The sequence below is a fragment of the Coregonus clupeaformis genome, chromosome 30, assembly GCF_020615455.1.
Source record: "Coregonus clupeaformis isolate EN_2021a chromosome 30, ASM2061545v1, whole genome shotgun sequence".
Lineage (NCBI taxonomy): Eukaryota > Metazoa > Chordata > Actinopteri > Salmoniformes > Salmonidae > Coregonus > Coregonus clupeaformis.
The window spans coordinates 706,296-726,548 of NC_059221.1; the positions used below are offsets into that span (position 1 = coordinate 706,296).

Here is a 20,253-nt window from a genome sequence, read left to right on the forward strand (position 1 = left end):
CCCTTGACTTTTTCCACATTTTGTTACGTTACAGCCTTATTCTAAATGTGATTAAATTCATTTGTTTCTTCCTTTTGCCCTCAGAACTGCCTCAATTCGTCAGGGCTTGGACTCTACAAGGTGTCGAAAGCATTCCATAATTCAGTGAATATGCTATGGATTATAAAAATGCAAAACGTTTGGAGTATCTTCATCCATTGTCGAACTGTAGCATTTATTAAAATAGTTTTTAAAACCTTTAACAATTTCCTTGATGACCATTGCTAGTGTTTGAGCGAAGTCTGGCTCATCTCAATATCTGCAGTGCTGTTCGTGGCAATGTCATTTCGCTGACTCTACAATTAATATAAATCAGATATTTGATATATATTTCTTCACAATTTCCATTTCACAATTACATTACGGCAGTTTCCATGGCATATGAATATGGGTTCATCTTTGGCAGTAGGACTAGGCCCTACTGAGCTGTAGTGTACTGTCCCAAATAAATTAAGACAACACTACCATCAGCTGGATAGAAAGGAGCATGCAGCTCATTCCTCTTCCACAGGGAGAAAAAGTAGCCCCGCCTCTTGTGTTTTGGTGCTCGAACGAATCACATGACATTTCTTATTTTTCGCATCCCATTCCCTGCACCGCCTGTGAAATTGTCGACAGTGGAGGATTCCCCTCAATATCGCCGTGAAAATGGTGACGCCGGAGAACTTGTCTGGCGATACAGGTGGGCGAAGGGAGCGCCACAGATTTGACCAGGATGCGTCCAGCACGGCCGTGGACATGGACATGGACACGGCAATCGTGCTTCTCGGAGCCGGGGTGACAGCGATCACACACCCGCTGCTGTACGTCAAACTGCTAATTCAGGTAGCTAGCTAGTTACTCACTCAATTTAGCTAAATCCATGTTGGTTTGAGTTATGAATTATTTAGCCAGCAAGCACGAGGGCTATCACTTTGAATTCCCACTTTCAGGAGTATGATTGGGATGCTTGAGGTTGCTTGCCGGCTAGCTAGCAAGCTATTTATTTTGGGGTATTTTACCCTCTTTTCCACCCCAATTTCGATTATGCTAGCTTGGTAACTAACGTCATAGATGGCATCATCTCTAGTCCTGGCTTTGCCCACCCCCAGTCAAACCTCAAGCATTGAGCATAGCCAATGTTATCTCTCAAAGTACGTGTGTCTGGGGAGGACAGATAAAGCGAAATGGACATTATTTTCATTCAATATTAGCTACATTTGCTCAAATTCACTGCATGCCAGTCTGCCCTTTTCAGTACCTAACTGTCCAAGATGGCCCCTCTCTGCCAACTGCAAGTGCATGCCAAGATCCTACCACTACAACTAGGTCCTAGCTAGCTACAACAGCTAGCAAATATATCAAAGTGCTTCCCCTTCAGTATGCCAGCTTGCTTCCAGTGAATTGTGTGTGCTTTCAGATTGGACATGAGCCCCTCACCCCAACAGTTGGAACCACCATGTTTGGGAGGAAAGTGTTGTACCTCCCTGGATTCTTCTCCTATGGTGTGTGAGTCTTGCCCATGAGTTATCATCCTAATTTGTCACCCTGTATATGGGGAAGAAGAGTTGACAGGACTGTGATGTCTATCTGTCCACAGCACAGCACATCGTAAGGGTTGATGGAAAGATGGGACTTTTCCGAGGTCTATCCCCACGAATTATGTCCAGTGCCATCTCCAACATGGTACGGAGTAAAATCAAACAGGTAAGGGAATCCTTGACCCAGAGGAGTGGTAGTTCATAATCACTCATAACTGCAACTGCTCTCAATAGGTATTTGACACTCGCCACTCTGGCCACAAAAGCGTATAATTCAGCCAATCATTGGAGCTTTTCAAAGTGTCCTTATCAAATGAGAGAGACACATGTAATTTAATAATGTATTTGACAGGCCATTCCAGCAGAGCAGGCGGAGCATGTATCGAACAGAGACGACTTGAAGACCTCCCTCAGGAACGTGGTGAAAGAGGTGAGAGGTCAAAGTGTGATAGTGCACATAATTTCAAAGTGTCAAGTGGGTCCATGTGAAGCCAGTTGAGTTTATTAGGTTGGGGGGGACAGTTTTTTTTTGCGAATATGCTCCTTATCCCCCTCCCTTTTCTAGACATTCTGGTCTGGAAGTATTATGGTGGCGTAGCAGTGCGGTCGTGTTTTCTGTAGTGTCCTCATGTTTTTTTCGTATATATTTCTCAATCTCACTTTCCATCCTTTAACTAAATATACTTTCCTGCAACCCGCCTCACCCAATGTGGAATGGATTATATTATTTCTTTATACCTTCGTATCTAGAACATCCGGCTGAAACTAGCCAGCTAACTAGCTACTTGCTATTTGCCACCGTTAGCGGTCTTCACCATTGTCGTGGCCTGCACTACCTACCAGCCAGCTCTAGCCTGGACAATTATTGGCCAGTCTGCACATCGCGCTATCGAGCCATAGCATATCGGATTTTCTGCCGGAATCACTGAATCACTGGACCTTAACACCGGATCATCGCAACTAGCTAGCTGCAACCGAATGGCTGTTGTTGTTGTTGGCAAGCCCCAGTTAGCCTTGAGCTAGCCTCGAGCCAGGCCCATCTCCTGGCTATCTACCTCTCTGTCAACCGGACGGGACCTTCTAGTGTTGACACGGAGCCCCGCCGATCCATCACGACTGGTCTGCCGACGTAATCGTCTGATGTGGTTTCAACATGCTTCCCGTTGCGACGACCACGAAGATCCATCTGCTAGACCCGGCCCGCTAGCACACGCAATCAACAGCCGTGCCTCCCGCTGAACTGCTCCCGGACTCACCTATTGCTGTTCACTGGACCTTATGATCACTCAGCTACACAGCTGATGCCTGCTGGACTGTTCCTTTATACGTTACCCCATCCTGTTTATCTGTTTAGCCTCACCTCAAACATTTTCGTCACCATTACCAGCTGTTGTCTTAGCTGTCTCGAATAACACCTGTGATTGCTTTATGCCTCTCTCCCATGTCAATATGCCTTGCCTATTGCTGTTTCGGTTAGTTCTTACTGTACTTTTTCACTCTAGAGCCCTCAGTGCCGCTCAACCTGCCTCAGATAGCTCCTTTGTCCCACCCCCCACACACGTGGACCGGCTCAATTGGTGCCTCCAGTGATGCTATCTCTTTCATCGTCTTTCACCCAACGCTTAGGTTTACCTCCACTGTACTCATATCCTTCCATATCCTTGTCTGTACATACATCTATTCTACAACGCCCGGAAATCGCACTAGAAGACCAGTTCTTAAAGCCTTTAGCAGTATCCTTATTCTATTCCTCCTCTGTTCCTCTGGTGATGTAGAGGTTAACCCAGGCCCTGTAACCCCCAGTATCACTCCTACTCCCCAGGCGTTATCATTTGTTGACTTCTGTAACCGCAAAAGCCTTGGTTTCTTGCATGTTAACATCAGAAGCCTCCTCCCTAAGTTTGAGTTATTCACTGCGTTAGCACACTCCGCCAACCCTGATGTTCTAGCAGTGTCTGAATCCTGGCTTATGAAGGCCACCAAAGATTCAGAAATGTCCATTCCCAACTACAACATTTTCCGTCTAGATAGAACTGCCAAAGGGGGCGGAGTTGCAATCTACTGTAGAGCTCTATCATATTATCCAGGTCTGTGCCCAAACAGTTTGAGCTTCTACTTCTAGAAATAAGTCTCACTGTTGCCGCTTGCTACAGACCCCCCTCAGCCCCCAGCTGTGCCCTGGACACCATATGTGAATTGATTGCCCCCCATCTATCCTCAGAGTTCGTATTGCTTGGTGACCTAAACTGGGATATGCTTAACACCTCGGCCATCCTACAATCTAAACTAGATGCCCTCAATCTCACACAAATTATCAAGGAACCTACGAGGTACAACCCTAAATCCGTTAACATGGGCACCCTCATAGATATCATCCTGACTAATTTACCCTCTAAATACACCTCCGCTGTCTTCAACCAGGAACTCAGCAATCATTGCCTGCGTCCGTAATGGGTCCGCGGTCAAACGACCACCCCTTATCACTGTCAAACGCTCCCTAAAAAAAAGTACTGCTAGGCAAATCCCCGCCTTATCTTAGCTCATTGGTCACCATAGCAACACCCACCCGTAGTATGCGCTCCAGCAGGTATATCTCACTGGTTATCCCCAAAGCCAACACCTCCTTTGGCCGCCATTCCTTCCAGTTCTCTGCTGCCAATGACTGGAACGAACTGCAAACATCTCTGAAGCTGGAGACTCTTATCTCCCTCACTAACTTTAAGCATCAGTTGTCAGAGCAGCTTACCGATCACTGTAATTAGCCCACCCAACTACCTCATCCCCATATTGTTATTTAATTTGCTCATTTGCACCCCAGTATCTCAATTTGCACATCATCTTCTGCACATCTATCATTCCAGTGTTAATACTAAATTGTAATTATTTTGCACTATGGCCTATTTATTGCCTTACCTCCATAACTTACTAAATTTGCACACACTTTATATAGATTTTCTATTGTGTTATTGACTGTACGTTTTGTTTATCCCAGATGTAACTGTGTTGTTGTTTTTATCGCACTGCTTTGCTTTATCTTGGCCAGGTCGCAGTTGTAAATGAGAACTTGTTCTTAACTGGTTAAATAAAAGAAAATATCCATGTAACGTGTGTGTATACAGGTAAAAGTCAGTAAATTAGAATATTTTGAAAAACTTGATTTATTTCAGTAATTGCATTCAAAAGGTGTAACTTGTACATTATATTTATTCATTGCACACAGACTGATGCATTCAAATGTTTATTTCATTTAATTTTGATGATTTGAAGTGGCAACAAATGAAAATCCAAAATTCCGTGTGTCACAAAATTAGAATATTACTTAAGGCTAATACAAAAAAGGGATTTTTTAGAAATGTTGGCCAACTGAAAAGTATGAAAATGAAAAATATGAGCATGTACAATACTCAATACTTGGTTGGAGCTCCTTTTGCCTCAATTACTGCATTAATGCGGCGTGGCATGGAGTCGATGAGTTTCTGGCACTGCTCAGGTGTTATGAGAGCCCAGGTTGCTCTGATAGTGGCCTTCAACTCTTCTGCGTTGTTGGGTCTGGCATTCTGCATCTTCCTTTTCACAATACCCCACAGATTTTCTATGGGGCTAAGGTCAGGGGAGTTGGCTGGCCAATTTAGAACAGAAATACCATGGTCCGTAAACCAGGCACGGGTAGATTTTGCGCTGTGTGCAGGCGCCAAGTCCTGTTGGAACCTGAAATCTCCATCTCCATAGAGCAGGTCAGCAGCAGGAAGCATGAAGTGCTCTAAAACTTGCTGGTAGACGGCTGCGTTGACCCTGGATCTCAGGAAACAGAGTGGACCGACACCAGCAGATGACATGGCACCCCAAACCATCACTGATGGTGGAAACTTTACACTAGACTTCAGGCAACGTGGATCCTGTGCCTCTCCTGTCTTCCTCCAGACTCTGGGACCTCGATTTCCAAAGGAAATGCAAAATTTGCTTTCGTCAGAAAACATGACTTTAGACCACTCAGCAGCAGTCCAGCTCTTTTTTTCCCTTAGCCCAGGTGAGACGCTTTTCGCGCTGTTTCTTGGTCAACAGTGGCTTGACACGAGGTATGCGGCAGTTGAAACCCATGTCTTTCAAGCGTCTCTTGGTGGTGGATCTTGAAGCCCTGACTCCAGCAGCTGTCCACTCCTTGTGAATCTCCCCCACATTTTTGAATGGGTTTTTTTCACAATCTTGACTAGGGCGCGGTGATCCCTATCGCTTGTACACTTTTTCTGACCACAGTTTTTCCTTCCCTTTGCCTCTCTATTAATGTGTTTGGACACAGAGCTCTGAGAACAGCCAGCCTCTTCTGCAATAACCTTTTGTGTCTTTCCCTCCTTGTGCAATGTGTCGATGGTCGCCTTTTGGACAGCTGTCAAATCTGAAGTCTTCCCCATGTTTGTGTAGGCTTCAGAACTGGACTGAGAGACCATTTAAAGCCCTTTGCAGGTGTTTTGAGTTAATCAGCTGATTAGTTTGTGGCACCAGGTGTCTTCAAAATGTAACCCTTACACAATATTCTAATTTTGTGACACACGGAATTTTGGATTTTCATTTGTTGCCACTTCAAATCATCAAAATTAAATGAAATAAACATTTGAATGCATCAGTCTGTGTGCAATGAATAAATATAATGTACAAGTTACACCTTTTGAATGCAATTACTGAAATAAATCAAGTTTTTCAAAATATTCTAATTTACTGACTTTTACCTGTATATACACTGAGTATACAAAACTGCTCTTTCCATGACATAGACTGACCAGGTGAATCCAGGTGAAAGCTATGATCCCTTATTGATGTCACTTGTTAAATCCACTTCAATCAGTGTAGATGAAGTGGAGGAGACAGGTTAAAGAAGGATTTTTAAGCCATGACACATTTGAGACGTGTGTGCCATTCAGAGGGTGACAAGAAAATATTTAAGGGCCTTTGAATGGGGTATGGTAGAAGGTGCCAGGCACACCGGGTTGTGTCAACAACTGCCACGCTGTTGGTTTTTCACACTCAACAGTTTGCCATGTGTATCAAGAATGGTCCACCACCCAAAGGACATCCAGCCAACTTGACACAACTGTGGGAAGCATTGGAGTCAACATGGGCCAACATCCCTGTGAAACATTTTCAACACCTTGTAGAGTTCATGCCCTGACAAATTGAGGCTGGTCTGAGGGCAACTCAATATTAGGAAGGTAAGGGAAAGGCGATACTAGTCAGTTGTACAACTGAATGCATTCAACTGAAATGTGTCTTCAGCATCAACCCAACCCCTCTGAATCAGAGAGGTACGGAGGGCTGCCTTAATCGACATCCACGTCTTCGGCGCCCGGGGAACAGTGTGTTAACTGCCTTGCTCGGGCAGAATTACATTTTTACCTTGTCAGCTCGGGGATTTGATCCAGCAACCTTTCGGTTACTGGCCCAACGCTCCTACCCGCCAGGCTACCTGCCACCCCAAGATGTCCTTAATGTTTGGTATACTCAGTGTATTATTTAAATAAACACATAAATAAAATAACTTTTGAATGAGAGCACTGACTTCTAATACATGTATAAAACCTGTAATAAGTAATTAATAAATCCCCTCTTATGTTGTAGTTAATGATAAATAACATTGTTGTGCAATTCTATATTTGCTGGTCTTATCTTTAGTGTTCGCAATAGATTCCATTATAGCCTACTTGGTGATTTCTGAACGGGTTAGATGTAGCAGTTTTGCATAGCTATGCCCACTGCTACTTAGTACTGTTTTGATTTCCTCTTTCTCTCACTCAAGACCTCACATGAGATGGTCATCCAGTGCCTGTCCAGAATAGCCATTCATCCCTTCCATGGTAAGTCCCAAGGCAATTGCTGTTTTGATTGTCTGTCTGTTTATTTTCTTTATTGGCTAGGAGTTTATAGGTTTGTTTTTTAAATTCACACTAGCTAGGTTACCATCCAATATGCAACAGATTTTCATGCAAATATTGTAAAATCTGCATAGAAAAAATATGCGCATTTTCCCACCAGAGGTGTGTTTCCATGAAACTGATGTCTTGTGGATAAAAAGCTGTGCGTGATGACGTAGTGCACATAAAAAGCACTTTTGAGCTTAAGTTTCCAAGTACCGAATAAAAATCAGAAGTTCAATGTGTTTACATCGCATTTTCAACTCTACCGATGGCTTTGTCACAAAAACTGTTGTGTTAAATAGCAATCTTGCCCAATCTGGTTTTGGCGTATGCTCTCTAGTCTAGATAGTGGTCGCTGAGAAATTTGACAGGGTAGGTTATATGATGAGATATGGATAAGATAAATATTTTTTGGGGGGGGGATAATGGCAGCCCAGCAACGACATCATGTCACCAGCATTCAAATAATACCCTTGATATTTATTGGAAATTTGAATCTCATCACTGTCATAATTGATTTAATCTGCCTATAAACTCTTCATGCTTTTTTCACGTCGTGGTGGGCTATAGGCTACAACTTAACATATGTGTCCAAGTTTTGGTTATTATATATTTTTAAATATTATTATTATTATTATTATTAATATTTTTTAACAATACGAAACATACACATACAAACGACAACATACAGACGCTCACAAACATCCACAACATCACCCCTGCCCAGAAAGACCTGCTCACAACCCCCATCTCCAGCGCCCGCATCACTCCGCCAAATGGCCTAAAACTGCACCATTTCGTTTCTCTCCGTCGCCCATGCACTTTCAACATTCAGATAATAAAGCATTTTACCTTTCCATTGTGTTAACAATGGAGGATTGGTTGATTTCCAGCTAAGTATACGTTTTTTCAATATGATTGACGAGAAAAGTATCGTCCAACCCATCGGGTATCTCACTGCACCCTCATATGCCATGTCTTGAAATATGCAGACAGACGGATTAAAAGTAAATGTACATTGTATTACTTCTGACAGCCAACTTTCTAACTCCGCCCACAACTTTTGGACTTTATAGCATTGGCACAAGATTATTCAATTTATTTAGATCTGCTTTCATATTGTTGAGTAATGGGATAAAGTTATCTGTACAGTGAGGGAAAAAAGTATTTGATCCCCTGCTGATTTTGTACATTTGCCCACTGACAAAGAAATGATCAGTCTATAATTTTAATGGTAGGTTTATTTGAACAGTGACAGACAGAATAACAACAAAAAAATCCAGAAAAACGCATGTCAAAAATGTTATAAATTGATTTGCATTTTAATGAGGGAAATAAGTATTTGACCCTCTGCAAAACATGACTTAGTACTTGATGGCAAAACCCTTGTTGGCAATCACAGAGGTCAGACGTTTCTTGTAGTTGGCCACCAGGTTTGCATACATCTCAGGAGGGATTTTGTTCCACTCCTCTTTGCAGATCTTCTCCAAGTCATTAAGGTTTCGAGGCTGACGTTTGGCAACTCGAACCTTCAGCTTCCTCTACAGATTTTCTATGGGATTAAGGTCTGGAGACTGGCTAGGCCACTCCAGGACCTTAATGTGCTTCTTCTTGAGCCACTCCTTTGTTGCCTTGGCCGTGTGTTTTGGGTTATTGTCATGCTGGAATACCCATCCACGACCCATTTTCAATGCCCTGGCTAAGGGAAGGAGGTTCTCACACAAGATTTGACGGTACATGGCCCCGTCCATTGTCCCTTTGATGCGGTGAAGTTGTCGTGTCCCCTTAGCAGAAAAACACCCCCAAAGCATAATGTTTCCACCCCCATGTTTGACGGTGGGGATGGTGTTCTTGGGGTCATAGGCAGCATTCCTCGTCCTCCAAACACGGCGAGTTGAGTTGATTCCAAAGAGCTCGATTTTGGTCTCATCTGACGACAACACTTTCACCCAGTTCTCCTCTGAATCATTCAGATGTTCATTGGCAAACTTCAGACAGGCCTGTATATGTGCTTTCTTGAGCAGGGGGACCTTGCGGGCGCTGCAGGATTTCAGTCCTTCACAGCGTAGTGTGTTACCAATTGTTTTCTTGGTGTCTATGGTCCCAGGTGCCTTGAGATCATTGACAAGATCCTCCCGTGTAGTTCTGGGCTGATTCCTCACCGTTCTCATGATCATTGCAACTCCACGAGGTGAGATCTTGCATGGAGCCCCAGGCCGAGGGAGATTGACAGTTCTTTTGTGTTTCTTCCATTTGCAAATAATCGCACCAACTGTTGTCACCTTCTCACCAAGCTGCTTGGCGATGGTCTTGTAGCCCATTCCAGCCTTGTGTAGGTCTACAATCTTGTCCCTGATATCCTTGGAGAGCTCTTTGGTCTTGGCCATGGTGGAGAGTTTGGAATCTGATTGATTGATTGCTTCTGTGGACAGGTGTCTTTTATACAGGTAACAAACTGAGATTCGGAGCACTCCCTTTAAGAGTGTGCTCCTAAACTCAGCTTGTTACCTGTATAAAAGACACCTGGGAGCCAGAAATCTTTCTGATTGAGAGGGGGTCAAATACTTTATTCCCTCATTTAAAATGCAAATCAATTTATAACATTTTTGACATGCGTTTTCCTGGATTTTTTTGTTGTTATTCTGTCCCTCACTGTTCAAATAAACCTACCATAAAAATTATACACTGATAATTTATTTGTCAGTGGGCAAACGTACAAAATCAGCAGGGGATCAAATACTTTTTTTTCCCTCACTGTATATGTTTGTAACTTATTAAGCATCCTAAGTATTTGATATGTTTTGTGGTCCACTTAAAGGAGTTATTATTTTTTGTTATTGCCATTCTTTAAAAAAAATCCACGTACATTTTACGCCCTGAGATTTTAGAATATTCTGAAAATATTTTTAGCAAGGGGGGCATTGAGTTTTCAATATTGTTCAGGTATATCCGCAAATAAGATTAGTTTATATTAATATTTACCAATACTGTTACCTGTTACGTTTGGGTCCTGTCTAATTCTTTCTGCAAGCTGTTCAATTGCCAGTGCAAACAGGAGGGGGGAGAGGGGATATCCCTGTCTTGTGCCCCTTTCTTAAGCCCATTGGCATCGGCTACTTCTATTGTTACTTCATAGAGAAGAACAGGTATTTGGGGAAAGTAGAGTATAGATTGTATTGGGGGAGGGGAAAGGATATTGTCTCAAATTACAATAAACTGGGCTTAGGCATCACTGTATGTAGCCTAGTGTGCTCATCGTTTCATCCTACTTCGTCCTCTTCTCAGAGCAGGGGGCTCACCTCCTTCAACTGGGAAGGTTTGTTGTAGCTTGATTAGGGTTTCATCGGCGCTTGTGAATTCCATCCTTTGTGTTCCCTTCCATACCCACAGCATTGCCAGGAAGCGGAGCTGAGACTTGATCCCCTTTTCCTCCAGAGACTGTCTGATCAGAATGTATTCCTTGCGTTTCTCTCTCAGCTTAGCAGACAGGTCCTGGACGAATTGAATGGACCGATCGTGGATTTAGATCTCCTTTCTCCCCTGTGCCTTCAGAATGTTTATTTTGGTCTGATACAGTGCATTCGGAAAGTACTCAGACCCCTTGACTTTTTCCACATTTTCTTACGTTACAGCCTTATTCTAAAATAGATTTAAATAAAAAATTTTCCTCATCAACCTACACACAATACCCCATAATGACAAAGCGAAAACAGGTTTTTATAAATATTTGCAAATTTATCAAAACAAAACAAAACAGAAATACCTTATTTACATAAGTATTCAGACCCTTTGCTATGAGACTCAATTCAGTTCAGGTGCATCCTGTTTCCATTGACCATCCTTGATGTTTCTACAACTTGATTGGAGTCCCCCTGTGGTAAATTCAATTGATTGGACATGATTTGGTAAGGCACACACCTGTCTATATAAGGTCCCACAGTTGACAATGCATGTCAGAGCAAAAACCAAGCCATGAGGTCGAAGGAATTGTCCGTAGAGCTCCGAGACAGGATTGTGTCGATGCACAGATCTGGGGAAGGGTACCAAAACATTTCTGCATCGTGGAAGGTCCTCAAGAACACAGTGGCCTCCATCATTCTTAAATGGAAGAAGTTTGGAACCGCGAAGACTCTTCCTAGAGCTGGCTGCCCGGCCAAACTGAGCAATCGGGGGAGAAGGGCCTTGGTCTGGGAGAACCCCAAGAACCCAATGGTTACTCTGACAGAGCTCCAGAGTTCCTCTGTGGAGATGGGAGAACCTTCCAGAAGGACAACCATCTCTGCAGCATTCCACCAATCAGGCCTTTATGGAAGCCACTCATCAGTAAAAGGCAGTTTGCTTGGAGTTTGCCAAAAGGCACCTAAAGGACTCAGACCATGGGAAACAAGATTTTCTGGTCTGATGAAACCAAGATTGAACTCTGTGGCCTGAATGCCAATCGTCACATCTGGAGGAAACCTGGCACCATCCCTACAGTGAAGCATGGTGGTGGAAGCATCATGCTGTGGGGATGTTTTTCAGCGGCAGGGACTGGGAGACTAGTCAGGATCGGGGAAAGATGAATGGAGCAAACTACAGAGAGATCCTTGATGAAAACCTGCTTCAGAGCGCTCAGGACCTCAGGTTCACCTTCCAACAGGACAACGAACCTAAGCACACAGCCAAGACAACGCAGGAGTGGCTTCGGTGACAAGTCTCTGAATGTCCTTGAGTGGCCCAGCCAGAGCCCGGACTTGAACCCGATCTAACATCTCTGGAGAGACCTGAAGATAGCTGTGCAGCGATGCTCCCCATCCAACCTGACAGAGCTTAAGAGGATCTGCAGAGAAAAATGGGAGAAACTCTCCAAATACAGTTGTGCCAAGCTTGTAGCGTCATACCCAAGAAGACTCAAGGCTGTAGTAGCTGCCAAAGGTGCTTCAACAAAGTACTGAGTAAAGGGTCTGAATACTTATGTAAATGTCATTTCAGTTTTTTATTTTCAATACATTTGTAAACATTTCTAAAAACCTGTTTTTGCTTTGTCATTTATGGGGTATTGTGTTGCGATTGATGAGGGGAAAAAACAAACCATTTTAGAATAAAGCTGTAACGTAACAAAATGTGGAAAAAGTAAAGGGGTCTGAATACTTTCCGAATGCACTGTAGTTCCACAGTTTGAAGATTACCATGCGCGGGTATTTAGCGTTCTTCTGCCTCATGCCGATCCTGTGGCATCGTTCCAGATCTTCTGGTGATTTATCCACATCAAGCGCTGATATCAGTTTGACCACGTAGCTGGTCTCCTTTCTCCTCGTCTTCCGGTAAGGATAATATTCTCACGTTTCGTCTCAATCTGTTTTCTTGCTGGTCTAATTCATCTTCTAAAGTTTGCACGATAGACTACTTTCTTTTCGAGCAAAAGTTGCTCCTTGTCTTTTCCTCTGGGGGAAGCCATGGCTTGTTGGATTCGTGTCGCCGCACCGCTTTACCAACTGATTGGTTCGCTGTTGTACGTAAATTATCACTCACTCTCTCCCAGTTGCTTGGGGATATGTTGATTTGTCTATTTTAGAGGCTTCATTTAAACTTTGTTGTCTGGTTTCTACATAACCACATTTTTGTCGGTACAAAACAGAGCTACTCACTCCCCATGCGTCTTATTGGTATGCGCATGTGCCTCCATTTATGGTTATTATATCAATAGTTGCGCATAACCGCGTTTCCACCGCAATTGTCACGTAATTAATTAGGATATTTTGCTGACAAATTTGCTGTTTCCGTCAGGCCTGCCGTGAGTTTTTAAAAATTAATCCGCATGAATTGGTTGGATGGAAACCTGGTTAGTGTAGCATTCTAGTAGCAGTTATCTTAAGATTTGCTGGTCTCATTTATGTGTTAGCTCTAAGATTTGGTTTCCTTGTGATGTCCTGCAGATAACACTGTTTGCTCCCCTGATGTTGTTGTCCTGTTTTTCAGTGATCTCAGTGCGATGCATGGCTCAGTTTGTGGGGAGAGAGGTCAAGTACAGGTAAGGTGTGACATGTGGCATACCTCAGATACTGTATGCAAATTAACAAAGGGACTTGTTGACTTACCTGACTCGGTTACCTTACAGTTTCTCAATGTGTCATGAGTGTTGGGTAATTCATCAAACACTTGGCACGAATGTCATAAACGACAAGAAAGTGTCCATTTCATTACTGCAACTTCATGACTCCACTGACAGTGACATGGTACAATACAGAACGTTTACTTATTATGCAAAAATTCTTAGCGGTCTACATTAGTTGAAGTAATAGAATGGATAGCTTAGTTTCATTAGAGGCACGCAGAGGTTCTTATGAAGGGAAGGGGACATTGAGAGGAAACTTCTTCAAAGGGAATCTTTCTGGATCCACAGGCTCAACACACTTTCACCTCTTGGCCTTAACGAGGAGTTTGACTTGAAACCGTTTTTAAAGTTTCAATATGTCCAAATTGGTTTTAATTTTATTCCTAATTGAACATTGTATGAATATTGTATGTATATTACTGTAAATATTGATTGCATTCCTTGTATATAATCATATATTTTGATACATTGAATGTTAATATTGTGAACCTACACTACCGTTCAAAAGTTTGCGGTCACTTGGAAATGTCCTTGTTTTCCATGAAAACATACATGAAATGAGTTTGAATAGGAAATATAGCAAAATGAATAGGAAATGTAGTCATTGACAAGGTTAGAAATAATGATTTTTAATTGAAATAATAATTGTGTCCTTCAAACTTTGCTTTCGTCAAAGAATCCACCATTTGCAGCAATTACAGCCTTGCAGACCTTTTGCATTCTTGTTGTCAATTTGTTGAGGTAATCTGAAGAGATTTCACCCCATGCTTCCTGAAGCACCTCTCACAAGTTGGATTGGCTTGATGGGCACTTCTTAAGTACCATACGGTCAAGCTGCTCCCACAACAGCTCAATAGGGTTGAGATCCAGTGACTGTGCTGTCCACTCCATTATAGACAGAATACCAGCTGAGTGCTTCTTCCCTAAATAGTTCTTGCATAGTTTGGAGCTGTGCTTTGGGTCATTGTCCTGTTGTAGGAGGAAATTGGCTCCAATCAAGCGCCGTCCACAGGGTATGGCATGGCATTGCAAAATGGAGTGATAGCCTTCCTTCTTCAAGATTCCTTTTACCCTGTACAAATCTCCCACTTTACCACCACCAAAGCACCCCCAGACCATCACATTGCCTCCACCATGCTTGACAGATGGCATCAGGCACTCCTCCAGCATCTTTTCATTTGGTCTGCATCTCACAAATGTTCTTCTTTGTGATCCGAACACCTCAAACTTCGATTCATCTGTCCATAACACTTTTTTCCAATCTTCCTCTGTCCAGTGTCTGTGTTCTTTTGCCCATCTTAATCTTTTATTTTTATTGGCCAGTCTGAGATATGGCTTTTTCTTTGCAACTCTGCCTAGATGGTCAGCATCCCGGAGTCGCCTCTTCACTGTTGACGTTGAGACTGGTGTTTTGCTGGTACTATTTAATGAAGCTGCCAGTTGAGGACCTATGAGGCGTCTGTTTCTCAAACTAGACACTCTAATGTATTTGACACCAATGCACTGTTCTGTGAAGGGAGTAGTACACAGCGTTGTACGAGATCTTCAGTTTGTTGGCAATTTCTCGCATGGAATAGCCTTAATTTCTCAGAACAAGAATAGACTGAAGAGTTTCAGAAGAAAGTTATTTGTTTCTGGACATTTTGAGCCTGTAATTGAACCCACAATTGCTGATGCTCCAGATACTCAACTATTCTCAAGAAGGCCAGTTGTATTGCTTCTTTAATCAGCACAACCGTTTTCAGCTGTGCTAACATAATTGCAAAAGGGTTTTCTAATGATCAATTAGCCTTTTTAAAATGATAAACTTGGATTAGCAAACACAACGTGCCATTGGAACACAGGACTGATGGTTGCTGATAATGGGCCTCTGTACGCCTATGTAGATATTCCATTTCAAATCAGCCGTTTCCATCTACACTAGGCATTTACAACATTAACAATGTATACACTATATTTCTGGTCAATTTGATGTTATTTTAATGGACAAAAAAATTGCTTGTCTTTTGAAAACAAGGACATTTCTAAGTGACTCCAAACTTTTGAACGGTAGTGTATGTTATACATTTTTTACCTCCAGTTTCAGGAAGTGATGTCACTGAGTACTGCCCCTATAAATAGGACCTTCCACCCCCACCTGGGATATTGATGCCTGATGAAGACCTAAGGGTCGAAATGTTGTTATAAATAAATATCAACTGGGAGCATGAGCAACAGTTTGCAACGTTTTCCTTTCTGTTTACTCAGAGGTGCTAAACATGTAGTTGTAAATTATTAACACTTGGTAGATTTTGTTTTAATTTGAAGTTTTCATCTTGCTTTCCTCTCGGATTGACTCTGACAGGGGGCTGTTCAGCAGCATCACCAAAATCTTCAACGAGGAGGGCGTTGGGGGATTCTTTGTGTAAGTAATGCTTTTTTTATTCCACTTTGTAAAGTAATTTAATTTCTTACTAGTCAGACTTTGTAAGTGAGACATTCTATGGCATTAACTGTAAATCTTACTGACATCACCCCAATGGTAGTGTGAATCTCCTAGTTTGTGGAGCACTATAGGTAAGGGACATTATTATCCTTTGTCTTTGTATTAGGGCTGGGAATTATCAGGGACCTCACGATACGATATTATGACGATACTTAGGCGTCAATACGATATGTATTGCGATTCTCACAATTCTATATGTATTGCTATTCGGTACTGCGATTTGATGTTCCAAACTCACTATGGGCCTGATCCCAACTTTGGAATTTATGTCTTTCCTATGCACTTCTCAGTATTTGGTATTCAGACTTACCTTTTTCAGTCGCGTAACGCGCTCTGCAGGTGTGGCTACCTTGCGCGCTCTGAATACATTTCATTCAATTGCTAAAAACCCTCCCACTTGCTGGCCAACAGATTTTCTCGTGGAGTTTTCATTCAATTGGGTTTTGAGTACATTTATCTTAAGCCATCCCTTTCAATACGATGTACCTTTAATTAGAATTTTGTCAACAGACTCAATATAATACATTGAGAGAACTCGGTCAGAATATAGGGATCAAATAAAGAAAGCCATCTATGCATATTTGTCTTCGTTTCAGCACCAACTGGCAGATTTAAAAAATACTTTGATCTTATAGATTATTTAGGCACATTTTAGGGTTAGGAAAGTATGTATGGTAAACAAATACAGTAGTTTGATTCATCCTGAAAGTTGTCATATTCAAATTCAATCCATAAAATATTGGAAGGTGGAAAAAAGTGTACAATAGGGGTTGAACAATAATCCTATAAATCAACCCTAATTCTCACTAATCATGGAACTGTATGACAACAGTCCAGTCATCGTGAACCGTGCACCAGGCTCCAGGTTTAACCTGCTATGTGTGGTCTGAGTTCCATAATGATTCAAATAGGCTAGATGTCCCAAATTAATGCACAACGTTAGCCTAATATGATCCACTAATGCTAGGAACTTACAAGGACGTGACATAGGAAAGAAAGGTAAACTGAATGGAATGGAATGCAAAATGCAAAAATAAATGTATGGATTTCTCATTCACCTAGCGCTTATCAATAGTTCTTATCAATTTATAAATTATAGTGCATGGAGAAATCTGTTATTACTATCAGAAAAAAAAGCTGATGCCTTTTCCACTTGGAACTGGGAGGTTCACTCGACCTTATTCATGGTTTCCTCGCGCGTAAAGGTGGTGGAATTATGAGGGAATTAAGTCAAGGTCAGAATGTGGTGTATCTAGACACACCACCGCCACACCTTCATTTATTCGAGCTCCACCTCAAATGAATAGTCGGTGAATAGCATGCTATTCTCATGTTTATGTTCAAGGTCAGAGAATGCATAGAGAGAAAAGCGCATAAAAGGGAATTCCGTTCAAATCGGGGCCTAGATATGTTGGCTCACTATTTAAAAAGAAGATGGAGAACAAGCAATAGGATGACAAATACCAGAGTTTTGCCGCAGGTACAGCCGACTAGCGCTAGCTAATGCTACCTAGCAAAAATAATACACTGAACAAAAATATGAACGCAACATGTAAAGTGTTGGTCCCATGTTTCATGAGCTGAAATAAAACATCCCAGAAATGTTCCATATGCACAAAAAGCTTATTTCTATCACATTTTGTGCACAAATGTATTTACATCCCTGTTAGTGAGCATTTCTCCTTTGTCAAGATAATCCATCCACCTGACAGGTGTGGCATATCAAGAAGCAGATTCAACAGCATGATCATTACACAGGTGCATGCACCTTGTGCTGGGGACAATAAAAGGCACAGTTTTGTCACACAACACAATGCCACAGATGTCTCATGTTTTGAGGGAGTGTGCAATTGGCATGCAGACTGCAGGAATGTCCACCAGAGCTGTTGCCAGAGAAATTAATGTTAATTTCTCTACCATAAGCCGCCTCCGACGTCGTTTTCATGAATTTGTAATAAAGCCCTTTTGTGGGGAAAAACTCATTCTGGTTGGCTGCACCTCTGCCCATTCATGTGAAATCCATAGATTACGGCCTAATGAATTTATTTCGATTGACTGATTTCCTTATGTGAACTGTAACTCAGTAAAATATTTGACATTGTTCCATGTTGTGTTTATATTTTTGTTCAGTATGTGCCTTCAGAAAGTATTTTGTTGTTACAGCCTGAATTCAAAATGGATTAAATAAATAAAAATCTCACCCATCTACACACAATACCCCATAATGACAACATAATGAAAACATGTTTTTAGAAATTTTTGCAGATTTATTGAAAATGAAATATTATATTTACATAAGTATTCACACCCCTGAGTCAATGCATGTTAGAACCACCTTTTGGCAGTGATTACAGCTGCGAGTCTTTCTGGATAAGTGTCTGTAGCTTTGTACACCTGGATTGTACAATATTTGCACATTATTATTTTTTAAAATAACTTGACAAGCTCTGTCAAGTTGGTTGTTGATCATTGCTAGACAGCCATTTTCACGTCTTGCCATGCTTTTTTATTTTTACGCATCGACCAAAAGTTGCCCTTTACTAGACATTGGAAAACCTCCCTGGTCTGTGTGGTTGAATCTGTGTTTAAATTATATATAAATTATATAAAATTTGTTTGAAATTGTTTGAAATTCACTGCTCGACTGAGTGACCTTACAGATAATTGTATGTGTGGGGTACAGAGATGAGGTAGTCATAAAAATATCATGTTAAACACTGTTATTGTTAAGCACATTTTTGCTCCTGAACTTATTTAGGCTTGCCATAACAAAGGGGTTGAATATTTATTGACTCAAGACATTTCAGACTTTCATTTTCTATTAATTTAAAACAATTCTAAAACATAATTCCATCAGGGTTTAGGGTACAGACATCCCAAGTATCCCGGATAGCACTGAGCACCAAACAACGATCTCTTCCTGGTGCACACTTCCATTAAAGGGTGACTACACCCATAATCCAAATGTCTAATACATTTCCCAGACCTCAGAAATGGTTTCCTGATGTGATTTAAACATTGTTATGGACTTAGAACATCCAATTGAGTTGTTTTTCTATAATAAAAGTTAGATTTCCAGAGCAAAAACCTGGAAAAACAGAAATCTGGAAAAACGAAACTGAGAAAATGTAATCAGACAAAAAATAAAACTGATTTTATTGGGCCCTAGGTAAGACTCAATATTCCTGGTTCAAAACCTTTGACATTGTTTTGATCTGTACTGTATTTATGGCCTTTCCCCTTATTGGACGCTGTATGTTTGCAGGGGGGTTGTGCCCCATGTCCTGGGTGAGGTAATCTTTCTGTGGTGTTGTAACCTCCTGGCTCACTTCATCAACACCTACGCCGTGGACGACAATGTAAGCACAGTACATACATCTCTAAGCACTGGTTTAAGATCAGCTGTCACTTCAATAACCTGAGTTGTAAACCCCAGTGAGAAAACACATCTCTGTTGAAGTTGTAGATACTTTACGAAACCATGAGGGCAGGAATAATACAATAATCTACTTGTTTTGTTACAAACTCTTAAATAACAGGAAAATCCTTGGTTCAGTACTGGACATGCGTTTCATAGTTAAAGTCAGAAGAAAGTCAGCAATATATTCTTTAATGATATCAAATAAATAGGAATAGTAAAACATTTGTGTATATATATATATATATATATATATATATATATATATATATATATATATATATATATATATATATATATCACTGCTCAAAAAAATAAAGGGAACACTTAAACAACACAATGTAACTCCAAGTCAATCACACTTCTGTGAAATCAAACAGTCCACTTAGGAAGCAACACTGATTGACAATACATTTCACATGCTGTTGTGCAAATGGAATAGACAACAGGTGGAAATTATAGGCAATTAGCAAGACACCCCCAATAAAGGACTGGTTTTGCAGGTGGTGACCACAGACCACTTCTCAGTTCCTATGCTTCCTGGCTGATGTTTTGGTCACTATTGAATGCTGGCGGTGCTTTCACTCTAGTGGTAGCATGAGACAGAGTCTACAACCCACACAAGTGGCTCAGGTAGTGCAGCTCATCCAGGATGGCACATCAATGCGAGCTGTGGCAAGAAGGTTTGCTGTGTCCGTCAGCGTAGTGTCCAGAGCATGGAGGCGCTACCAGGAGACAGGCCAGTACATCAGGAGACGTGGAGGAGGCCGTAGGAGGGCAACAACCCAGCA

At 41.7% G+C, this 20,253-nt stretch overlaps 1 protein-coding gene across 2 annotated transcripts in view; it reads left to right on the forward strand.

The window, feature by feature from the left end:
• Window positions 1-591: 591 nt before the first annotated feature.
• The window catches only part of LOC121545967 (mitochondrial carrier homolog 1), a 61,356-nt gene continuing 41,694 nt past the window's right edge, over window positions 592-20,253 (forward strand). For both annotated transcript variants that reach the window (XR_006657649.1, XM_041856923.2), the window contains exons 1-8: window positions 592-864; window positions 1,439-1,523; window positions 1,619-1,725; window positions 1,912-1,989; window positions 7,348-7,405; window positions 13,424-13,475; window positions 15,904-15,963; window positions 19,310-19,403. Coding sequence is in view for 1 of the 2 variants with exons in the window: in XM_041856923.2 (XP_041712857.1) it covers window positions 688-864; window positions 1,439-1,523; window positions 1,619-1,725; window positions 1,912-1,989; window positions 7,348-7,405; window positions 13,424-13,475; window positions 15,904-15,963; window positions 19,310-19,403 (711 nt within the window). In the remaining variant the exon portion in view is untranslated. The remainder of the gene's footprint in view (window positions 865-1,438; window positions 1,524-1,618; window positions 1,726-1,911; window positions 1,990-7,347; window positions 7,406-13,423; window positions 13,476-15,903; window positions 15,964-19,309; window positions 19,404-20,253) is intronic.